At 43.0% G+C, this 23,435-nt stretch overlaps 1 protein-coding gene across 3 annotated transcripts in view; it reads left to right on the top strand.

Moving 5' to 3' along the window:
• Positions 1–23,435, top strand: part of PTPRB (protein tyrosine phosphatase receptor type B) — a 112,269-nt gene that overhangs the window by 74,256 nt on the left and 14,578 nt on the right. For all 3 annotated transcript variants that reach the window (XM_082850509.1, XM_082850510.1, XM_082850511.1), the window contains 12 exons: positions 697–978; positions 4,583–4,861; positions 5,378–5,527; positions 7,759–8,002; positions 14,477–14,583; positions 17,468–17,567; positions 18,407–18,490; positions 18,591–18,608; positions 18,731–18,812; positions 20,368–20,458; positions 21,198–21,274; positions 23,180–23,314. In XM_082850509.1, the coding sequence (XP_082706635.1) occupies positions 697–978; positions 4,583–4,861; positions 5,378–5,527; positions 7,759–8,002; positions 14,477–14,583; positions 17,468–17,567; positions 18,407–18,490; positions 18,591–18,608; positions 18,731–18,812; positions 20,368–20,458; positions 21,198–21,274; positions 23,180–23,314 (1,649 nt within the window). The remainder of the gene's footprint in view (positions 1–696; positions 979–4,582; positions 4,862–5,377; positions 5,528–7,758; positions 8,003–14,476; positions 14,584–17,467; positions 17,568–18,406; positions 18,491–18,590; positions 18,609–18,730; positions 18,813–20,367; positions 20,459–21,197; positions 21,275–23,179; positions 23,315–23,435) is intronic.

Raw genomic sequence — 23,435 nt, 5'->3', positions numbered from 1 at the left:
CCACAGGCATGTTTTAATTACGGTTTTATTAATAAGAAATAAAATTGGTAATGATGTACCATGTGCTAGCCCCTGAACTTGGGAAGGCTCTGTGATAGAATGGGTGAAGGAGACAGACTTTGGGTGAAAAGATCTAGGTCCTTGGCTTAGCTCTACCACTTACCTGTGTGAAGCTGGGCAAGTCACCGAGCATCTCTAAGCCTCAGCTTTCTTATCTGTAAAATGGGGATAGTCATATACATCATCATTGTGTTACTATGGTCAGTGCTTTCTAAATTTTCTTATTTCCTGGGCACACACAGATAACATTGATATCTGTGTGCCACCCTGGGGTCAATGAACAAGGTTCTCTGCAATTGGATGTAACTGTCTGTGGACTCTAGCCTTCACATCCCCAAATCTGATGGAATAAATATCTTCTCATACTTGTAATCCATTCAGGGCACACTCATGCTCCACAGCACCCTGGTAAAAAGTCTCTGGTTATAATAATTAAAGAAAATGTACATAAAACACTTGAGGACAGTGTCTCACACGTACTAAACACTGTCAATGGAAGCTCTTATTATTATGTTATCATATTACCTCTTCCTATGAAGTACGTTAAACGTATGTCTGATGTCGCTCAGCTATCTTATTTATATATGTTATGGCATAGAAGTGATTACATGATTTTTTACTTGCTCATACATACAGCCCCAAGTCCTCCCAGTCTTATGTCATTTGCTGATGTTGCGAACACATCGTTGGCCATCACCTGGAAAGGGCCACCGGACTGGACAGACTATGATGACTTTGAGCTGCAGTGGTTCCCCAGAGATGCCGTCACAGTCTTCAACCCCTACAGCAACAGAAAATCAGAAGGACGCATCGTGTATGGCCTTCGTCCAGGGAGATCTTATCAATTCAGTGTCAAGACTGTCAGCGGTGATTCCTGGAAAACCTACAGCAAACCAATTTTTGGATCTGTGAGGACAAGTATGACATGTCTTGATTCTCAGATGAAGTGGGGAGGAAGTATGTGTTGCAACATCTTATTCCAATGGGGCTTGGTTTAAATCCACATTTTTACCTGAAATAGGTTAGATTTGAATTCAGACAGAAGTTCTATATAGATTTGTTCATTTATTCAACTTTAACAACAAGAAATAATCTCTGCCCTCATGGAGCTTACAGTTGAGTGGGAGGTACTATCATTAACAAGACATTTTGGGTGTGATGAAGGAAGTATTTGGCACTAGAGAAACACAGGGTAAAGGCATCTGACCCGATAAAAGGGAGCTTCCTAGAAGAAGAAACATCCAAATCAAAACCCAAGGAAAGGGCTTCCCTGGTGGCACAGTGGTTGAGAGTCCGCCTGCCGATGCAGGGGAAACGGGTTCGTGCCCCGGTCCGGGAAGATCCCACATGCCGCGGAGTGGCTGGGCCCGTGAGCCATGGCCACTGGGCCTGTGCGTCCGGAGCCTGTGCTCCGCAACGGGAGAGGCCACGACAGTGAGAGGCCCACGTACCGCTAAAAAAAAAAAAAAAAAAAAAAAAACACACAAGGAAAGAGTAAGACTCACTGGGTGGAGATGAAGAAAGAAGTAAAGAATGTTCCAGGTAGAGAGAATAAAAGATTCCAAAACCAGGCAGGAGGCAGGAATAGAAAGGAGTTTAGTTGGCCAGAGGATAGCAGGTAAGGATTAGGAGAATCAGGTCATAAAATGTCTTGTGAGCCATGGTGATGATTTTGAACCTCAGTCCCTTGGAGCCACTGAAGGATTTTCAACCGAGATATAATCAAATTTGCATTTTAGAAAGTCACTATGGGGGTGGAACAGAGAACAGATCGAAAGGGGCAAACTAGAAACAGAGGGACTGGTTAGGACATACTGCTGTAAATTCTAATGATGAAAATACTTCAACAATAAAGTACATATCAGTTTCTTCCCCAAGGGTTTTTTTTTGTGGTACGCGGGCCTCTCACTGTTGTGGCCTCTCCCGTTGCGGAGCACAGGCTCCGGACGCACAAGCTCAGTGGCCATGGCTTATGGGCCCAGCCGCTCCACGACATGTGGGACCCTCCCGGGGGCACGAACCTGCGTCCCCCGCATCGGCAGGTGGACTCTCAACCACTGTGCCACCAGGGAAGCCCCCACACAAGGCATTTTCAGATAAATACCACAGACCTCAAAGAAACAGAAGTTTTTGGTATAGGAACCTCAATCCAAATATTTATTTTTCAATAATACCCAGTAAATGTAGTTTCTGAGATCAGATCAAATAGTTACTGGTTATTGATAAAATACGAAGTTGAAAATTAGAAATTTAAGCCAGTAGCTGTTTTGTTAATTCAACAAACATTCATGCTACAAAAATTGTAACTCTTTGGATATTGTATCCAAAGAGCAGTTTGGGATCAGATAGGTGTGTGTCAAGAGAAATATGTGAAAAAGAACGAAGAGTTTTAGTTTATAGCCAGATCAAGAGGGGTTTGCAGTGGCATATTGTGGGCTGTGTAATTGAATCACAGGTGTTAGAATCCGAGAGCTCAGTTGAGGTTGGGCTGGTCAGATCGCATCTGGAATATTGTATTCGGTCCTGGATGCTAGAATTTAAGAGAAGCATTTACCAAATGGGGCGTGCCCAAGAGGAGAGCAGCCGGCGCCAAGAGGGGCTCGATGCTGAGTTTTACGGGGAATGGCAGAATGAACTTTGAGGGTTGCATTAGTTCAGATTTGGTTTGGCTGTGGGTAACAGAAGACCAGAGGATTAAACAAAACAGAAGTTGAGAATTCTCATGTAAAATCATTCCAGTGCCCCATTTCTCACAAACACACTCCAGCCATGCTGAACAGCTTGCACTGCTCCACCAGCCACCTTCCCACTCCTCCCAGCACCACCCTTGGTGCCCAGGTTCGTGGTTTTCTCTGCCTAAAATGCCCCTCTCCCAATATCTAGGCGAGGTGTCATCTCTGCCAGAAAGGCTTTGCTAACTCCTGCCCACCACTAACGTCGGAAGCAGAAAGTTGTCTGTCACTTCACACAGCATCCTCTTCCCCATTTCTTCTGGTACATTCTCTTTTCTACCTTGTATTATGACTGGTTTGGACTCATCTCCCTTCCTAGAGGTTACAGCTAATATCTTATTCACTTCTGTACTGTTCACAGTCTCTAGAAGGGCACATTGCACACAGTAGGTACTTGTTTCTTAGTGAATGGAGATGTAACCTGAGTCTTGGAAAACAGGCAGGATTTAGAGGTGAAAAGGAGGAGAGAGAAGGATCTGAGGGAAGAGATCAAAGCAAATTTCCATATTATACTTTGTGTAAATTATCAGAATTATGGATTAGGCAGGATGTTTTCAAAGAATTTCTCCAAAGCTGAAAGAGGAGGTGTCTTTGGGTCTCAGCTGTGACTTGGTTTGAAGGGAGCTCAAAAGATTAACACGCAATTAATGTTTGAAAAGACACAATTATTGTCTGCCTCAAAGGCCAATTCTTCCTCTATCCTGAAAAATCCTCGGCTTGATTTTTTTTCCTAAATCATCCTCATCTAACCTGCTGTGACTTAGCTTACATTTATAGACCTTGATATGAGACAGGAATTCGCTCAGTAGCACGCAGATGCCGAGTGTTTGGTGAGGACAGTGACTCCTGTAACAAAGCACGTGTCAGGGGAAGGGGGGTCGTGCTCCAAACCAGAGCAACAGGTGCTGCCGCTGGGAGGGCCAAGTAGGTCTACACATAGTTCCCAGAAGAGCATATATAACGGGGTAAACTACACGGTTTGGTTGTTAACTTGCACGGTCACGTGACTGCTTTTCTTTCAGACTCATGGTTATGTCACTCACAGGAACAAATCAGCTGCCATTCAAGTCCCTACTGAGTCAGGCACTCTGTCAGGCAGAGGAAAGTGAACGACCATAAGCACAGGGGGATGAAATGGGGATGGAAGAGTCTGGCATATGGGGGGAATCACAGCAGTTCAGTCCCTGGAGCATGGCGTGTGAGCAGGGAGGGGCAGGCAAAAAATGGAAGACAGGGACAGAAGCCAGATGCAGAAGGTAAAAACGTCAGCAATGCCATTTCTTTCCTCATTTTAAGAACTAACATTTATTGAGCAGTCAGCGCGCCAGCCACTGTGCTGGGTGGCTGTGCATGTTTCAGCTCATTGAGTCGTTACAGTAACCATAGGAAGTAGGTATTCTTAATTTCCCCACTTTACAGATAGGGCAGATATGTTAAATCACCTGCCCACGAGTGCGTCGCTGGCAAATAGAATTTGAATTCAGGCAGATCAAGCTGCACCTCTCGGCTATTCTGCCCCACCTTCTGTCTGACTTCTGCCACTTGATTTCAGTGCCCACGTGTTTCCAGTCACAATGGCACCCGGTGATTTTTCTAAAGGGACAGAATTTTAATGTTTAGTGTTTCTCAAAGCGGAGTCTCATAGGCAGAAATCCCCTTGGACGTCTATGAAAGACAATTCACACGAAGATTGAGAATTATCTATTTAGGTCTCTGAGCTACTTGGAGCCAAAGGAGCTAAAAGGATGTCTCACAGAGTTGTGAAAAGTGTCTCTTCCTGTCTCCTTTAGAGCCAGACAAGATACAGAATCTGCATTGCCGTCCTCAGAACTCCACGGCCATTGCCTGTTCTTGGATCCCTCCCGATTCTGACTTTGATGGGTACAGCATTGAGTGCCGGAAAATGGACACTCAAGAAGTTGAGTTCTCCAGAAAGTTGGAGAAAGAAAAATCTCTGCTTAACATCATGATGCTAGTGCCCCATAAGAGATACCTGGTGTCCATCAAGGTGCAGTCAGCCGGCATGAGCAGTGAGGTGGTCGAAGACAGCACCATCACCATGATAGACCGTAAGTGTCCCTGGAGGTGCACACAGGGCGTGTGCCTTTCTCCGTGGTAGCCACCACCCCTGTTCACGTGCATATGGCTCACCCACATTAGTGTGTCTTGTTGTCACTTGAAGAGGATCTGAAAGGCTCTGGGAAGTAGAAACATTTCTCTGTGTAACGTATCCTGGCAGCAAACAAGTTAAATGATCTTAAAGAACCTGAATGAGTTAGTATTTAAATACATCTCTTTGCCTGACACAGTTAGAGCCATAATGGAGCTTTTAAGCAGTTTGATGCTACAACTCCAGGAAATCCTGCTGAGGAGCTGCCTCTTTCATTATGTTTAATGTGCTACTGGCAAATCACTTCCTCTGCCTGCTTCCCTTCAGGAGAGGAGGAGGTTTTCTTGATTCCAAGCATTTACACACACACGCACACAGTCTGATGTAGGTGAGTAGAGATCTTCATTTCACTGATAGTTTATACGTAAAAGTATAGTTGTGACCCTTCTTGGTTCCCTCCCCACCCTTCTTCCAGGCCCTCCTCCTCCACCTCCACATATTCGGGTGAATAAAAAGGATGTGCTAATTAGCAAATCTTCCATCAACTTTACTTTCAACTGCAGCTGGTTCAGCGACACCAATGGAGCTGTGAAATACTTCACAGTGGTGGTGAGAGAGGCTGACGGTAAGTGATCACGAATTAACTCTGCTGTAAGACACAGGATTACTTTCCCAAAAGTCACTGTGGGAGCTCCTTTTGTGACAAGTTTTTAAAAGAAGAAAACTGAATTTTTATGTCATTTCACTTTCTCTCTGCTGGATGCAGGGAGATGTAACAGAAAACTGCTCAAAGGTTCTTTCCGCAATAAAGCCTATTATCTGCTGGGTTTATTTATTAAATGGGTGAGTAATATTAATAGCAACTACATCAGTAATAACAGTAACCATCATTTCTTGAGCCCGTACTATGTGCCAGGCACTGTTGGAAGTGCATGGCATGTACTGACTCTTCATTCAGTCTTCTTTGCTACTTATTCAGTCCCGTTCAGCTCCCTTGTTCTGCCATTAAGCAGCTATATGCTTCATCTGCCTTCTCCATTTCCTGTCTCAATACCTGCACCAATCATACACTCCCAAACCACCCACCAATTCACAAAAATATTCAAAAGCTTAAAAGAGGGGAAAAAATGATCATGAAGAGCATTCCTCCTTTCTCTACTGAATTTTCAATAATATGTTTCATTATCTAGTCCACTAAATTATTCAGTGTTACCCAATTCTTATGGATCAGGCAAATACTAGGTAATTCTTATAATAACATTCCATACAACCACCCGGTATGATATTTAGAGCTTATTACATCAGCATTTATCAAATCATCTGCAGGAGTGCTGTATCTGGGGATACACACATGTCCATATGTGTATTTGCCACTGAGGTCTTGTGTGTTATTTCTCCAAAACAGATGTCTGTGTCTGGAATGACATTAATATATTCTACATGTCTTATATTTTTCAAAATTGTTTAAGGTGCTGCACTGGAGTTTCTTACGCATCCCAGACTATTTTGACTATTTTAACCCATTTGTGGGCAGTGGGAAGCTTTAAACCTGCCATGACAAATGTTGGAGCTAAACAGTATTGCGTTCTCACTGTGTATTTTTACATTTTATTTAATTGTACTAGAGCTGGTTATGCATAATTAATTCAATAATTTCAAGGGTCAGTGCTGCATTCCAAGTTTCCTCACACATCCTAATTGGAGATAAATAGGTGAACTGTAGAGAGACTTTAAATTTAAGTAGGCTGCCCTGAAGACAGTGTTTTCCTACCTGAATATAAGGCAGTAGCTGAAAAAAAGTAATACCCCAGAATTCAGCCTTGTGTGCTCCAGCCAGGTGGGTTTCAATTATTGATGTCCATGGAGATGGGCTGTGCTCCCCCTGGTGGTCTAAGATAACAAGCCATCTCACATAAGTGTCATTTCGAGCATATATACTCTTCCTAAAGGCAACCTTCCTTTTAATTACTGCCAACAGGATAATATTTTTAAGATCCATTCATTTTTGAGCAAATTTTATTAAACAATAAAAGTTTAATAAATTGAGATTGAGTCCAGGACACAAAGAAGCCCCACAGTACCACTCCTTGAAGTTCACTGTAAATGGTATCCAATCTCTATAATATTTTCCTTCCTAATTATGCTTTCCTCCAGCCAACATCAAAACGAGTCTGCAGTGCCAAAACACACAGCAGGCTGGGTGGACAGGGGAAGAGTTCTGGGAAGTGTTCTGCATGAGGGACCAAATTCAAGCCAGGATTAAGCTGTACTCAAGATAACAGAGCAGGACACGGAGCAATTATCAGACTGGGCACGGCACGGGGAGCGTGCCTATGAGGCGACTGCTCTGGCCTCAGACCTGATTGCTCTTATCTCTTCCCCATTTCCCAGGTCATAGGGATCTCCTTATTCGCTCAGCTACAATGGTTATTGGCAAGGTAGAGACCTTTTCGAGTGGCTTGACTCTCACAGTGGGGAGTGTCCAACTTTCTGGAGTTACGGACACATTATCATTTGATGCGTGAGCCACCCTCTCGTTCACACATATTTTCTTAACTAGAAAAATGATAGTGTATGTGTGTGTGTGTGTGTGTGTGTGTGTGTGTGTCGGTGTAGATGAATATGCATATATAACATTTTGTATATGCACTATTTATTTTTAATTTTTGCTTATTTTAGAAAAAGTGAATTAAATTAATTTCATTGGGAGAATTTCATAGCATCCTTTGAGATGACAGGTTCTGCACTCCAGGGATGACTAGAGATAGTGGGTGAGGAGGTAACCTCAGAAACCTGGTTAGACATGACTGAAGTCACAAGAAAGTCAGTGCTTCACTGTGGGTTTTCTCCCTCCAGGCAGTGATGAGCTGAAGCCAGAACAGCAGCACCCTCTGCCCTCCTACCTGGAATACAGGCACAATGCCTCCATTCGGGTGTACCAGACTGATTATTTTGCCAGCAAATGTGCGGAAAGTCCTGACAGCAACTCTAAGAGTTTTAACATTAAGCTTGGTGCAGAGATGGAGAGCCTGGGTGGAAAATGTGATCCCAATCAGCAAAAATTCTGTGACGGACCGCTGAAGCCACGCACGGCCTACAGGTTAGATGTGTTACCGTCATTTTGCTAGAAGGGACGTGCTCCATCACCGGGCGCTCAGCTGTCTGGGCCTCTGATGCACACGAGCTCCTGTAGATTAATAACCTGCGTTACAAGAGTGCTCTACATTTTACTAGGTAATTTATAAAAGTTGTGTTCCTGCCTGCATTCACAGGTAATGTGTAAAGAAGGCTTTCGCATGGTGCAAAAGCTCCCATTCGTTATGTGAAGAATTGAAGGTTCTTAATAGATTGTCCTTTCTCCTAAAACTTCTCTAGTATGAATCAGACAATTTACTTACCATGTTAACAATTGTGAAAATGTCCAAATAGAAAGATTGAGTTCAGGGAGACTCAAGACATATGAGGTTTTATCTTCCACTTTTAGTGAGGACTGGAATTTACCTTCTAAGGCGTAAAAGACGAAAGTGCTCTTTGGTCCAGATAGAACCCTTGAAGGGAAAGGCCCCTGAATGAGTGGAAGCACCCTCTCCTCCCAGTAAGATGGCAGATGAAAAGGAGCAGCTCTTTGGTTTGGCCCCAGGGAGCACTACTGCAGCCAACAGGCCCTTCCATCTGTAGGAATTGTCTGTGCCCTTCATCTACACTATGCTCCCCGAAAGCAGGTATAAGTATACACAGCCCCCTAAACCAGGATCCCCAAGAGATAGAGAACCTAGGCTTCCATCTTGGATATAAGGCCACAGGCATCCAAGATTAATACTTCTGCAGAGGATGTGCCTTCTCTGTTGGGTGTTGGCAGAGCTGATATCCAGCCAGTATGGCAGTCAGTCAGGTTCTCTATGGGCCAGTGTCCATTCTGGTTGGCAGTGTCCAGGTCTTATTAACTCTTGCATATTTTGAGTATCACCCCTGAATTTCAGCAGAAACTTTTCTGCCAGCTCCAAAAGGAGACAGTGACACGGCATCATGTCATCCTTAGCCCCTCCCTTGCATCAACAAAGGCAGGCCAACAGTTGCCCTAAAACAGAGAACTCACTTTGAGTGGGAACTCTGTATAGCTACCTCTGCCCAGGACTCACCACAAAAGTGCTACTGCCACACAGCCAAGGTTGGCACCTCCAAAGTAAACACACACACACTTATTAGTGATATTTGCTTGAGGAAAAGGCCATAGGAGCCTACCTGAAGGAGATGAGATCTCAGACAGAGCAAAGGAGAAATATAAAAGAGGTCAGAACGCCAGGATCCTTTAGTTCCTATTAGAATCAAGAGATGCCTCAGCTCCTTGGTCACTTGGGCTCCAGGAAATCTGAGGAAAAGTCTCCTAAGGGCTATTTTCTCTTTGTGGGTTGGAAAGTTGAGGCTGTTTTTGTTTGTTTTCTGGTTTGCTTTTTGAAAGAGAAGGAGAGAAGATGACTCATTACTATGTTTAAGAAAGAGAACAAGGGGCTTCCCTGCTGGCGCAGCGGTTGAGAGTCCGCCTGCCGATGCAGGGGGCACGGGTTCGTGCCCCGGTCCAGGAAGATCCCACACGCCGCGGAGCAGCTAGGCCCGTGAGCCATGGCCGCTGAGCCTGCGCGTCCGGAGCCTGTGCTCCGCAATGGGAAAGGCCACAACAGTGAGAGGCCCGTGTACCGCAAAAAAAAAAAAAAAGGAAAGAGAACAAGAAGCTAGAGAGAGTTCATGTGTGGACCAGGCCCCCAGTCTCCCAGCATACTCCTTCCTGTCCATAACGGCAGCCAAGGTCCTAGGAAGAGGCCCTGCAATTGGAGTTCCAGCACTGCCACTTTTCAGCTGTGTAACCTTGTAAATGGCATTTCAGTTCTCTAATTCTCACTTTCCTCATCTGCAAAACATCACAGGACTGTCCTGAGGAGTCATGTAGATGACAGATCAAACCTAGCCATGTCCCTTCTAGATTAAGGTCTTTCAGTGGTTCCCATTCGTTTCCAGGAGCAAGTGAAGATTCCAGAGCAGGGCACACAAAGCCCCCGCCTCCTCCCTCCCGCCAGCTTTGTCTCCCGCCATTTGCCCCAAGTACACTCTGCCCTTTTGCTTTGCCCTGTTCCTCTGAGTTCCCTTAAATCTGGCTCTCTTAGCCCCCTGAGCCTTTGCACATCCTTTTCACTCTATTTGGGATGCCCTCCACTCTCCCGTCTGACTGGTGAATTGCTTCACACACTTTAAAGGCCAGCTCAATCTGCAGCTAGCCCGCGCCACCCCTGTTAACCCACAGCTGGGCAGTAGGGCCCTCAGCTACGTTTCCACAGCACCCAGTCTCTACACCCCTCTAATCCTCCAGTTAGCAGTGGTTTTTAGCCCTTTGTTTAATAGCCTGCCCTCTTCACTAGGCTTCAAGAGCTCACAGTCCAATAGGGGAGACAGACGTGACATCGGTCACAAAACAGTATGGCAAGTACCGGGCACAAAAGAGACGCCATTAAGTGTTTGTGAACAAACAAGGAAATGAGCCAAGATGCTCTATGAAGGGTTACACATTCTTATTATAGCTTAATCACCTCCTGCCGTACTAATTTGTTTTCTAGGACACAGCTTCCTCTATTTCTCCACATTTCGTTCACTCCTGTGAACAGCATGCCAGGCAGATAATGCTCGATACGAGCACAGAGAACCGCACGCTGAGTGACCCCCCGTGTGGTAGCTGCTGAACCCAGGCTCTGTGCAGGCAGAATTCTGCCTGTCTCACGACGATAATCACCATGGTGACCCTCAATGCTCTCAGGCATCTTTTTCTTCAGAGAGAACAGGTAGACAGGAAGGAACATGGAAAAAGAAAAATTAGGATTGAAAAGAAATGAGAAATGCTAGGTTTAGCTGATATGCAAGTTTATTATGTCAACGAATGTATAATGTGTTTCCGTTCATTGTTGGGTTCCTACTATCCAGGTATATAATTAACATTGTTCCATATGGGAAGAGAATGGGCGGATCATGATGGGTGAGAAGCAGTTTGGTGGTTGGGGAAGTGCTGATCTGTTTTTGTTTCTATTCTAAATAAAATAGCCATGTGACCACGATCAGGTTTCAGCTTCTCTTGACCTCATTTTCCTCAAATGAAGGAAATTGAACCACATGATCTGTAACTTTGTGCTATAGAATTCTGATTTTGGACACATTTAAAGTTGAAAAACTTACTATCAGATATCAGTTCATTAAAATAATCTTATATACATAAACAGAAGACACGTCTGTAAAATATGGGCAGAAATGTTGAAGGACATAAGAGGGGTATAGGTAAATAAATGCTATGAAGTTTCAAAAGGCTTCTTGAAGGAGGTATCATTTTGGCTGGGCGCTGAAAAGTAGGGAAGAATTTGAAACTATGGAGATAGAGGCAAGAGGAGATTCACAGTGCAGAGGCAGAAATACACAGATTGTGTAGAGAAGAGCAAATACTCCCATTTGAAAGTGGGGGTCATGTAGAGGGGTAGTGGGGAAGACAAAAGCAGGAAGATAGGATGGGACAGGATTCTGAATAGGTGCTAATTGCTGGGCTAGGAAATGTGGTTGTGGTGTCCATTACTGGAAGGGTTTAAGGGCAGAGTTCCTGTGGACCTGCTAGTTTTAAGCCAAGCCTACAGTAAGTCATTATCTCCTTCCAGGGTTCCTAAAGGCCCTTATTCATCTGCATCCATTTTGTACTTTGCGTTTGCACCTATGAATCCCAGAATTCCAGAGCAGGACCTGTCAAGGTTGTTATACCCAATGCTTTTATTTTCACAGTTGAGAAAACTGAGGCATAAAGAACTTTGGGAACCATTCACCTAATCAGTGACAGTGAGAGCTAGACCTCAAACCCTATGCTTCCTAGCCCAGGCCCTTTTTGCCACCCCTCCAACAGAAGTCACTGCTGTTAAACCAAAACTAAGTCAAGAGGAAATAAGAGAAAGAGATTTGAACTACGAGTCAGAAAGTCCTGAGTTTGGTTCTCTTTTACCAGCTTTCCCTATGATCTTGAGTGAGAAATGGAATCTCCCCAAGCTTCAGGTTCCAAATCTCTGAAATAATATCATAACCCTCTTATATTGGTGAGGTTGGAGATGGTCAAATAGAATCATATTTATAAAAGTTCTTCACACTTACAAATCACTATACAAATAAAAGAAACTTTTTTTAACATCTTTATTGGAGTATAATTGCTTTACAATGGTGTGTTAGATTCTGCTGCATAACAAAGTGAATCAGCTATACATATACATACATCCCCATATCTCTCCCCTCTTGCATCTCCCTCCCACCCTCCCTATCCCACCCCTCTAGGTGGACACAAAGCACCAAGCTGATCTCCCTGTGCTATGCGGCTGCTTCCCACTAGCTATTTTACATTTGGTAGTGTATATATGTCCATGCCACTCTCTCACTTCGTCCCAGCTTACCCTTCCCTCTCCCTGTGTTCTCAAGTCCATTCTCTATGTCTGCATCTTTATTCCTGTCCTGCCCCTAGGTTCTTCAGAACCTTTTTTTTTTTTTTTAAGTTCCATATATATGTGTTAGCGTACAGTATTTCTTTTTCTCTTTCTGACTTACTTCACTCTGTAGGACAGTCTCTAGGTCCATCCACCTCACTACAAATAACTCAGTTTCGTTTCTTTTTATGGCTGAGTAATATTCCATTGTATATATGTGCCACATCTTCTTTATCCATTCATCTGTTCATGGACACTTAGGTTGCTTCCATGTCCTGGCTATTGTAAATAGTGCTGCAATGAACGTTGTGGTACATGACTCTTTTTGAATTATGGTTTTCTCAGGGTATATGCCCAGTAGTGGATTGCTGCGTCGTATGGTAGTTCTATTCTTAGTTTTTTAAGGAACCTCCATACTGTTCTCCATAGTGGCTGTATCAATCTACATTCCCACCAACAGTGCAAAAGGGTTCCCTTTTCTCCACACCCTCTCCAGCATTTACTGTTTGTAGGTTTTTTGTGTTTTTTTTAAATAAATTTTTATTTATTTATTTATTTATTTTTGGCTATGTTGGGTCTTCGTTTCTATGCGAGGGCTTTTTCTAGTTGCGGTGAGCAGGGCCCATTCTTCATCGCGGTGCGCGGGCCTCTCACCATCGCGGCCTCTCGTTGCGGAGCGCAGGCTCCAGACGCACAGGCTCAGCAGTTGTGGCTCATGGGCCCAGTTGCCCCGTGGCATGTGGGATCTTCCCGGACCAGGGCTTGAACCCGTGTCCCCTGCATTGGCAGGCGGATTCTTAACCACTGCACCACCAGGGAAGCCCTGTTTGTAGGTTTTTTTATGATGGGCATTCAGACTGGTGTGAGGTGATACCTCACTGAAGTTTTGATTTGCATTTCTCTAATGATTAGAGATGTCGAGCATTCTTTCATGTGTTTGTTGGCAATCTGTATATCTTCTCTGGAGAAGTGTCTATTTAGGTCTTCTGCCCATTTTTGGATGGGGTTGTTTGTTTTTTTGATATTGAGCTGCATGAGCTGCTTGTATATTTTGGAGATTAATCCTTTGACAGTTCCTTCATTTGCAAATATTTTCTCCCATTCTGAGGGTTGTAAAAGAAACTCTTTTCATGGGAGAGACTCCTTTCAATGTCCAAAGGTATAATACATTAGCAACACACACCAACTCCTCCCCTCCCACTTAATGTGTGTTGACTGCTTGTTACCCTTTGGGGACATTGCACAATACCTCCATCAACAGCCTGTTATTCCTGGAAGTACAACTTTTGACTTGGAAGGTTTCTTTTAGAGATGGAAATTGATCAGTATCAGCTTGAAGATGATGCCTGGACCTGGGCATGAGTGAGAAGGAGAGGGCAAAAGGTCAGAACAATTTGTCCTGGCTGGTACTAATGTTGGTACTGCTTCAGCATTATTACAGGATGTGCCCAGATACTTTTGGGTTGAGCAAATCTAGATTTTTTTTTAAGGAAAAAAGAATCGTCCATTACTTTTCCTACGATTTAAATTAACCCTAGAAAAAGTTTTCCCATATAAACTGATCCTCATACTCTCAGTAAACCTATAGTCTAGGAAACTTCAGGATAGAACAGACTGAAGAGGTCACCCAAGCCAATCTATAACTTAGTGCAGGGCTGCTGTCCTACAGATTCCCTGAGAGCTGGTTCTCCAGTCTCTGCTTACACACCCTCAATGACTGGAAGCTCACTACCTGTGAGGTAGCTCATACTCTAGATGTTAGAAAGTGATTTTTTGTTCCCATATCGCCCTGTGACTTCAGCCTACTAAGCTTAGTTTTACATTCAAGAATGTAAACCTCGAGGTGATAGGGACTTATTCTTTGCAGTATATCCAGCTCCTGGACAGGTACTGGCACACAGTAGGGGCTCAATAAATATTTGATGAATAAATGAATGAATGCATGAATGCACGAACCCAGGGCTATCTGATTTCATAATTCATACCCTACCCTACGTACATATTGACCAGGTGACCACCCTGTTTCTCCTTGACCCTACTGTGGTGAGTCACTAATTTGTACTTAAATAAATTGGTTTTCTTTTCAGAATCAGCATTCGGGCTTTTACCCAGCTATTTGATGAGGACCTGAAGGAATTCACAAAGCCACTCTATTCAGACACATTTTTCTCTTTGCCCATCACCACTGAGTCAGGTAAGGCTAACCTTTCCATCGACTTTACATAGTCTGCCAAACACCATGTCACCTACAAGAGCCTCTAGTGGGGAGATCTGGGGACTTGGCTGATGGTGGTAAGGGGAACATTTATTTTTGCTTGGATTTTAATCTTTATATGATCATGGATTGATGTGGATTAGAGGAATTTCACAACTTCTGTAGCAGAATGGACTGAAAGGGGATTAATCGTGTAAAGAAGGTAGAAAGAAATACCAGATTTTTTTCCTATTAAACATGAATTTTTTTAAAAAACATTCAAATCAAGAGCTTGCACAGGCCAAAACAGAAGTAGGTACAAAAGGCTTTCAAGTCGTTAGTGGGAATGTGTATATGAAATATATACATAGAAATGCATAGGAAAAAAAGACTAGAAGGAAAAAACACCAAAGTATTAATGATGAATATCTCAGCGTAGTGGGATTACAGGTGACTTTTTTCCTTTTGTTTATTACACGTTGCTTTTACATGATACAAAATGTTAACTTGGCTTTACGTAAATTTATGTTAGAGGGAAAGCCTGAGTAATAATAGTAGCTAATTTTACTTTTCATCCTGTGGAGCAGCAGTTTTAAGCATTGTGCTTAGAATATACCTGATCCTCACTACCACCTTTTGAGGTAGATCCTATTATCATCCCCATTTTAAAGGTGAGGATTTGAGATACCAAGAGTTTATGTAACTCGCCCAAGATAGCAGAGCTGCAGTTCTGGCACTTTCTGCCTGACCTCTTAACCTCTGCACTGCTCGGATTCAGAATATTTCCAACATGCTGAGAATGGCTTTATTTTTTAGCACATTGTTCTTTGATACCATTATCTGCCCAGCCTTTCCCTGTACCCAGCCTTCCACAATGCTTGGTCTCAGGAAGTTCTTCTTTGTAGCTAAAACAGTCTCTCATGCTGTATGACAAAAGATGACTCAGCCTCACAAACACTCCCATCTATTAATGCCAAATATAGGGATAATCTCCCACTTTTCAAACCAAAAAGGGATCAGAACACAGGAGGATTTAGATGTGTTTGCTTATAATTTAATGTTAAGTAAGGGATTTGTAAACACAATTCTTCCCTATTTAAATTATTGTTATACAACAAAAATTGTATGTAGTCCCATAAAGGAAGATAGTAAACATATATCCGAAAAAGAATATTAACCACAGTAAAAGAAACATGACTGTGTTGATTTGGTAAGTCTTGAAAAGCACATTGAATAAACAAATCCAAGGGCTTAAAATGCAACTTCAGAAATGGACTACTCCACAGACCTAAATGTAAGAGCTAAAATGATCAAACTTTTAAAAGAAAACAGGAGTAAATCTTTGTGACCTCGACTTAGGAAATGGTTTCTTAGCTATGATACCAAAAGCACAAGCAACAACAACAACAAACTAGGTAAATGGGACTTAATTAAAATTCAAAACTCTTGTGCTTCAAAGGACACCATAAAGAAAGTGAAAAGACAACCCACAGAATGGGAGAAACTATTTGCAAATCATATATCTGATAAAGGTCAAGTATCCAGAACATACAGAACACTTACAACTCAATAATAAAAAGACAAATAACACAATTTAAAAATGGGTAAAGGATGTGAATAGACATTTCGCCAAAGACAATACATAAATGTCCGATAAGCACATGGAAAGATGCTCAACATCATTAGACATTAGGGAAATGCAAATCATAACCACAATAAAATACTACTTCACACCCACTAGAATGGCTATCATCAAAAAGACAATAACAAGTGTTAGTAAGGATATGGAGAAATCTGAACCCTTATACATTGCTTGTAGAATGTATCAACAAAATGGTGTAACTTCTTTGGAAAACAGTTTTGCAATTTCTCAAAATATTAAACCTAGAGTTACCCTGTGACCCAGCAATTCCACTCCTAAGTGTATACCCAAGAGAAATTAAAATAAAAACTCGTATATGGAGATTCATAGCAGCTTTATTCATAATAACCAAAAAAATAGAAAGAACCCAAATGTCCATCAATGGCTGAATGGATAAACAAAATGTGATATATCCACACGGTGGAATATTATTCAGCATAAAAAGGAATGAAATACTGATACATGCCACAACATGGATGAACCTTGAAAACATGCTAAGTGAAAGAAGCCAATCACAAACAAAGCACATATTTATTACTCAATTTATTGTCCAGAATAGGCAAATCTATGAAGACAAAGTAGATTAGTGGTTGCCAGGGTCTAGGGAGAGGGAATGAAGAATGACTGCTAAGGGGCATTGGGGATTCTTTTAGGGGGGTGATGAAAATGTTATAAAATTGAATGTAAGATAATTGATTGAATTGCGCAGTTTAAATTGGTGAATAGTATGGCATATGCATTATATTTCAATAGACTGTTTTTAAAATGGGCTACCTGTTCATAAACTCCCAGTGGCAGTATCGAACCAGATAATAAAAATGGCATTTCATTAAAATAATTCTGAGCCATTCACTGGATTTGCCAATGTCCCAGATGCTGTAAAACACGTTTCATACAAGTGAAATAGCATCTTTACCTTGGTGGCAAACTGCTGGCCTTTATCTCAAGTGCCCCAAAGCTTTACATACAAGCATAGATGAAGTCCCAAATTCCTTTATAAGCTGAACACCATTGACTCCAAAAGTATAATGACCAACCTGCTGTCACTTGGTAGTAGCCAATGTCTCATCTGTTCAGCTGCGTACCGCTTAGCCTTTCGATAGTAAATGCGTTAGTGTGGCCATCGTTTGAATCCTTCTGTAATAACGTTCCTAGGGAGATAGGGTTCCAATAGCTATCTTACTGGTTCTTTAACACTAATTTTCCCACCTGGCTTTGTTGTTGCCCTCTGGATTATTGTAGAGCCTTTGTTTGGAGTTATTGAAGGTGTGAGTGCTGGTCTGTTCTTAATTGGCATGCTGGTAGCTGTTGTTGCCTTATTAATCTGCAGACAGAAAGCCAGGTGAGTACAAAGATCCCTTTGGCAGTTGGGTCCACAATTTTAAAGATGCAACTGAAAATGCTCTTTAGCCTGAAAAGTAAGGAGGGAAAAATCATTTAATTTCTCCAGGTTAAATCACCTTTGTTTGTTCAGAAAAACAAGAATCAAACCCTAAAACCATGACTCACTTTTTTCAGCCTCTCTACATAACCACTGCTGAGTCTTGCCCTCACCAAATGACTGAGGGGCCATCTGTAGCATCATTTGGATGTGAAATAGCTCCCTTGGCACAGGAAAAAAAAATCGTGTGTGTGGTTCAATTACCTCCCGAAGACAGAGATGTCTGCAAATTGTGTGCCCGAATACTCTTCTGAAATATGCTGAAAAGTATGGTTGACATCTCCATTTTGTGGCTCATATCTGCCATGCTAACTTAAGAAGGGACCAAAAAGAACTAAACAGCATGTGACCCCAGTGCCATGCCCTCTTCTCGTAGGGAATTTCTTTTCTTTGGCACGTCCTCTCTCTTCCAGTCGTGTCTTGCCTCTAAGGTTTACTCTGTGTGTGTGTGTGTTTATAGAAAGCTTTACTGAGAGTGTGGGAAGTGATTATGACCTGTAGCCAAAAACCAGAAGACAAATCTCCAGCTATTGCAGGATGGTTTCCGAGTGGGAAAAATCTATTTCTTCTTTATGTGCTCCCTCACTTTTCCCTCCCTCAAAGGGATGTTGGCTGAGTGTAAAATATACACGTACTGAAAAATCCATATTTGCACAAACATGCACAGCCTTACCATACATGGAGACATTTGTTTAAATTATTTCATAATCAGAATATAAGTCCTCTCCCTTGGGTTGCAGCCACGGTCGAGAAAGGCCCTCTGCCCGCCTGAGTATTCGTCGGGATCGACCACTGTCTGTCCACTTGAACCTGGGCCAGAAAGGGTGAGCACGTTTTCCTTCACTTCATTTATTGAAGGATGAGTTGACTGTATTACTTGACATTTGCTAATGAGATCTTTCTCCTTTTGGCTTTTCTTCACAGTAACCGGAAGACTTCTTGGTAAGAGAGAGAACTCATTAGTTACTGTATTATCTCCTTTTGAAATGTAACTGGGGCTGGGTATGGCATTTTCCCTGTTCTTCAGTAATTTTCTTTTCCTTCTATTATATTTTTAACTATAGCCCCATAAAAGTAAATCAGTTTGAAGGACACTTCATGAAGCTGCAGGCCGACTCCAACTACCTTCTGTCCAAGGAATACGAGGTACAACTCAGAGGCAGTGATGCTTTAGCACCCCTGGTCCTTAGCAGAATTTCCCTCCAAGCCTTCACTGTGGAATCACAGGCTGATTGGGCTCAGGAGTTAGGTTGGCACTTAAGGTCTCAGCTGAGCATTCTTTTGTGCCTGAATCCATTCCCTGCACAATATACCACCTAGTCTCAGAGGCCATTTTGACCTGTGGAATAGTACAGCAGACAAAGCACTACCCAGACCAGATGGTAAGAAAGAATTGACAAACTTCAAATGCAAACCAATGCTGTCAGTTGGTTTTTTTTTAACATCTTTATTGGAGTATAATTGCTTTACAATGTTGTGTTAGTTTCTGCTGTACAACAAAGTGAATCAGCTATATGTATACATATATCCCCATATCCCCTCCCTCTTGTGCCTCCCTCCCACCCTCCCTATCCCACCCCTCTAGGTGGGCACAAAGCACTGAGCTGATCTCCCTGTGCTATGCGGCTGCTTCCCACTAGCTATCTGTTTTACATTTGGTAGTGTATATATGTCCATGCCACTCTCCCACTTTGTCCCAGCCTACCCTTCCCCCTCCCTGTGTCCTCAAGTCCATTCTCTACATCTGCATCTTTATTCCTGTCCTGCCCCTAGGTTCTTCATAACCTTTTTTTTTGTTTAGATTCCATATATATGCGTTAGCATACGGTATTTGTTTTTCTCTTTCTGACTTACTTCACTCTGTATGACAGACTCTAGGTCCATCCACCTCACTACAAATAACTCAATTTCGTTTCTTTTTATGGCTGAGTAATATTCCATTGTATATATGAACCACTTCTTCTTTATCCATTCATCTGTTGATGGGCATTTAGGTTGCTTCCATGTCTGGCTATTGTAAATAGAGCTGCAATGAACATTTTGGTACATGACTCTTTTTGAATTATCGTTTTCTCAGGGTATATGCCCAGTAGTGGGATTGCTGGGTCGTATGATAGTTCTATTTTTAGTTTTTTAAGGAACCTCCGTACTGTTCTCCATAGTGGCTGTATCAATTTACATTCCCACCAACAGTGCAAGAGGGTTCCCTTTTCTCCACACCCTCTCCAGCATTTATTCTTTGTAGATTTTTTGATGCTGGCCATTCTGACCGCTGTGAGGTGATACCTCATTGTGGTTTTGATTTGCATTTCTCTAATGATTAGTGATGTTGAGCATCTTTCATGCGTTTGTTTTATACAGATTGCTGTCAGTTATTTAAGCTGGCCTTTTGCTTGCCTGGGAGACAATGTGGTTTGGTGAAAAGTGCCCAGGCTTTGGATTCAGTTCCCAGCTTTGCCACCTGTGTGACCTGGGGCAAGTGAATTATCCTGTCTGAGCCTCATCTGTAAAATGGAGATGAAACTACCTCCTGTGGGGCTCTCGTGGGGATCAGAGCTGATGCACAGAGGTTGGATAGGAGACATTTCACAAATGCAGCTAGTGTAACATATGGTTATAGTATGATGTATCTCAGGGACTGTCTGATTTGCCCTTTTCTATCTCACATTCTTCACCTGCAAACTTATTTTTGACCTAACAGGACCTAAAAGATGTGGGTCGAAACCAATCATGTGACATTGCACTCTTGCCAGAGAATAGAGGGAAAAATCGATACAACAATATATTGCCCTGTAAGTTTTGTGTTGAAATTTGTAATACTGTCTTCCTCTAGCCATTTTTTCTCTTTTCCACAAGTAAAATGGGGCAAAGCAATATGGTATAGCTGGATATGGGAGATCAGAGGCTCTGAAAAGTCTTTAAAAAGAAATGACCTGTATGTTATTGCACTTCCCTCCAGGGAGATAACAACCAGCTGAGATTCCGGCTCTGAGAGGCCTCTTATGCTGTTGACATTTCACCATGTGGTCCTAATGCTTCTCCTTATAGAGGCCTAAGAGCAGTAACAGGGTTAACAATAAGGGCCAAGCTGGGTTTACTTAAAGTCTGTAGTTAGCAATTTTATATATATTTTTGTTTGTTTATTTATGCATGTACGTATATTTATATGTTATCCTTACCCAATTAGGTGAAGCAATAGAAGGTAGTTTTTCTGGATTGTATTCATTCTAGCAGTGAAAGGGAGCTGGCCACTCCGTCGGGCAAATGATGTGGTATTACAAAGGAAAGCACAGAGGGGGCTTCAGAGAGCATTTGGCTCGTCTGCTTGTGTGTTTCTGGGCCACCTGTGCCACCAGAGGCAAGTTAGTGATCCTGTCTAAGCCTCATCTGCAAAATGGAGATGAGAATACCTCCCCTGTGGGGCTGTCATGGGGGTCAGAGCTCACGCACATCAAATACCAAGCATTCTGTAAACAGTAGGAGAATCCCCATGACTCGCTGACAAATCTCTGTCGATAAATTTCCTTGCAGATGATGCCTCTCGAGTGAAGCTGTCCCATGTGGATGATGACCCGTGCTCTGACTATATTAATGCCAGCTACATCCCTGTAAGTGAACCAACCACGGGGCCGTAGTAACTGGGATGAAGCTTTGACGGGTGGCTATGCTGGAGACAACCCTCCTCCAACACGCTCCCACCGTTCTTAGGTCTGGAAACATGTCAGTTTTAGAGAAAAAAAGAAAAAAAGATATGTCTGATTGCCGTAAAACACAGGCTGTCCTATTCAATCACTGCTAAGGCCCAGTTTTCAAAATGGCTATAGTCACATATGATTATAATGAGCCCAGGAGGCATTTTCAAAGGTCATTTTCGCTCTGCAGCCCTTAGTCAAGATTAGAGCTCCCTGAGGAAGCTAGACCTCCATGGCTAAGGCTGCCTAGCTAGGGAAGCTGATTCAAAGTTATGTGGATTTTTGAAAACCACAGACACAACTCAAAGGTTGTGTCAAACCTTTGGGCTCAGATTCTGGCTAGCATTTCGTCAGCTTCCTACAGCACCTACGGTGGAAAAAGCTTTAAGGTCAGACAGACCCTGTTTGAATCCCATCTCTGCCCCTTGCTGACTCTAGGACCTCGGGCAAGTTATGTCAATTCTTTGGGCCTCCATTTCCTTTTCCAAAAAAAGTGAGGATAATATTTACCTCAAATAATCCTCCATTCACTCCATAAACACTATATAGTAAAGTGCTAACTGTAAGTCAGACTCTGAGCTGTGTACAAGGAGAGGGTCAGATGGAATCCTAACCCTCAGGGAACTCTCAGCAGAGTTGTGGCATCAGGAAATGACAAGGTGGGCGATGCCCTTGACAGGCTAGAATGGTGCTTCTCCGACATTAACATATATCCACATGATCTGCGGGTCTTGTTAAAATGAAGCTTCTGACGGGACTTCCCTGGCTGTCCAGTGGTTAAGACTCTGTGCTTCCACTGCAGGGGGCACAGGTTTGATCCCTGGTTGGGGAACTAAGATCCCACATGCTGCACGTCTCGGCCAAAAAAAAAAAAAAATGCAGCTTCTGATTCAGCAGGACTGGGGTGGGACCTGGGATTCTGTATTTCTAACAGGTTCCCAGATGATCCCTGTGCCACTGGTCTGAGGACCACTCTCTGAGTAGCGAGAGGCTATAGGTTGCTGCAGGAGCTTCTGGGAGAACATCCTCCAACAGAAAGAAAGATAAAGGAAGGCTCAGCAGAGCAGGCACCATGCTGAGACTTGGAGGATAAATAAGGATTCACCAGACGAGAGGCAGTGGGTAGAGCGGGGATGGGGGCGGCAGAGGTGACACGGCGTAGAGGCCCTGAGGAGAGGCAAAGAGAGAAAGAGCTTTTACTGGGATCTGCAAGTAATTCCGCGCTGCTGGAGTGCAGGATGTGTGGGTGAAAATATCCTAGCTCATAGAGTTGTGGTTACAATTAAATAAGATCTGTGAAAATCCTGACCCACAACATGTTATAGGGTGGATGCTCAATAAACAGTGGGTTCTCTTCCCTTAAGTTTCCCTTGCATGGTATCTCTTACCAACAACCCAAAGTCAAGTACCTGAAATGACTAAAACTCTTCTATGTTAAATAGGGAAAGAGCCTGATCGATGTTAGTTCCTCAGACAGTCCATACACACACACACGGGCGCGTGCGCGCGCACGTACGCACAAGTATATATATTTACACTCATAATTGAGGGTGAAGTGTTATCTAAATTATTGCCTGAGTCCTCCACTGCCTTTAAGAATAAACACAACCTAATAAAAAACAACTTGGCTCTTAACAATAGTTCAGTGTTCCGGCCTTTGTCCTTCCTGCTTCCAAGCCTTGACGCGTGTTAGTATCTTTTTTCTCAAGTCAGGGCCCTGGCAAAGACTTACATCTCACCTAATCTACAGAGCTAACCCTTTGTTTAGAGTTGTGAAGAGACCCATTGTTTCTGACTCTCCACATTGTAAATTCATTGCAGGGCAACAACTTCAGGAGAGAATACATCGCTACTCAGGGACCTCTTCCCGGCACCAAGGATGACTTCTGGAAAATGGCGTGGGAACAGAATGTTCACAACATCGTCATGGTGACCCAGTGTGTGGAGAAGGGCCGAGTGAGTAAACGGTCTTCCTGACATACCAACCTCGCTTTCCTCCACCTGGTGTAATTCTACTCCCCATCTCCATCAGAAGTTAAAGACCAGGGCTTCCCTGGTGGCGCAGTGGTTGAGAGTC

Source organism: Leucopleurus acutus, assembly GCF_964270905.1.
Source record: "Leucopleurus acutus genome assembly, chromosome: 11".
Lineage (NCBI taxonomy): Eukaryota > Metazoa > Chordata > Mammalia > Artiodactyla > Delphinidae > Leucopleurus > Leucopleurus acutus.
Note: the sequence above shows the minus strand (reverse complement) of the source record. Positions and strands in the feature narration are given on the sequence as shown.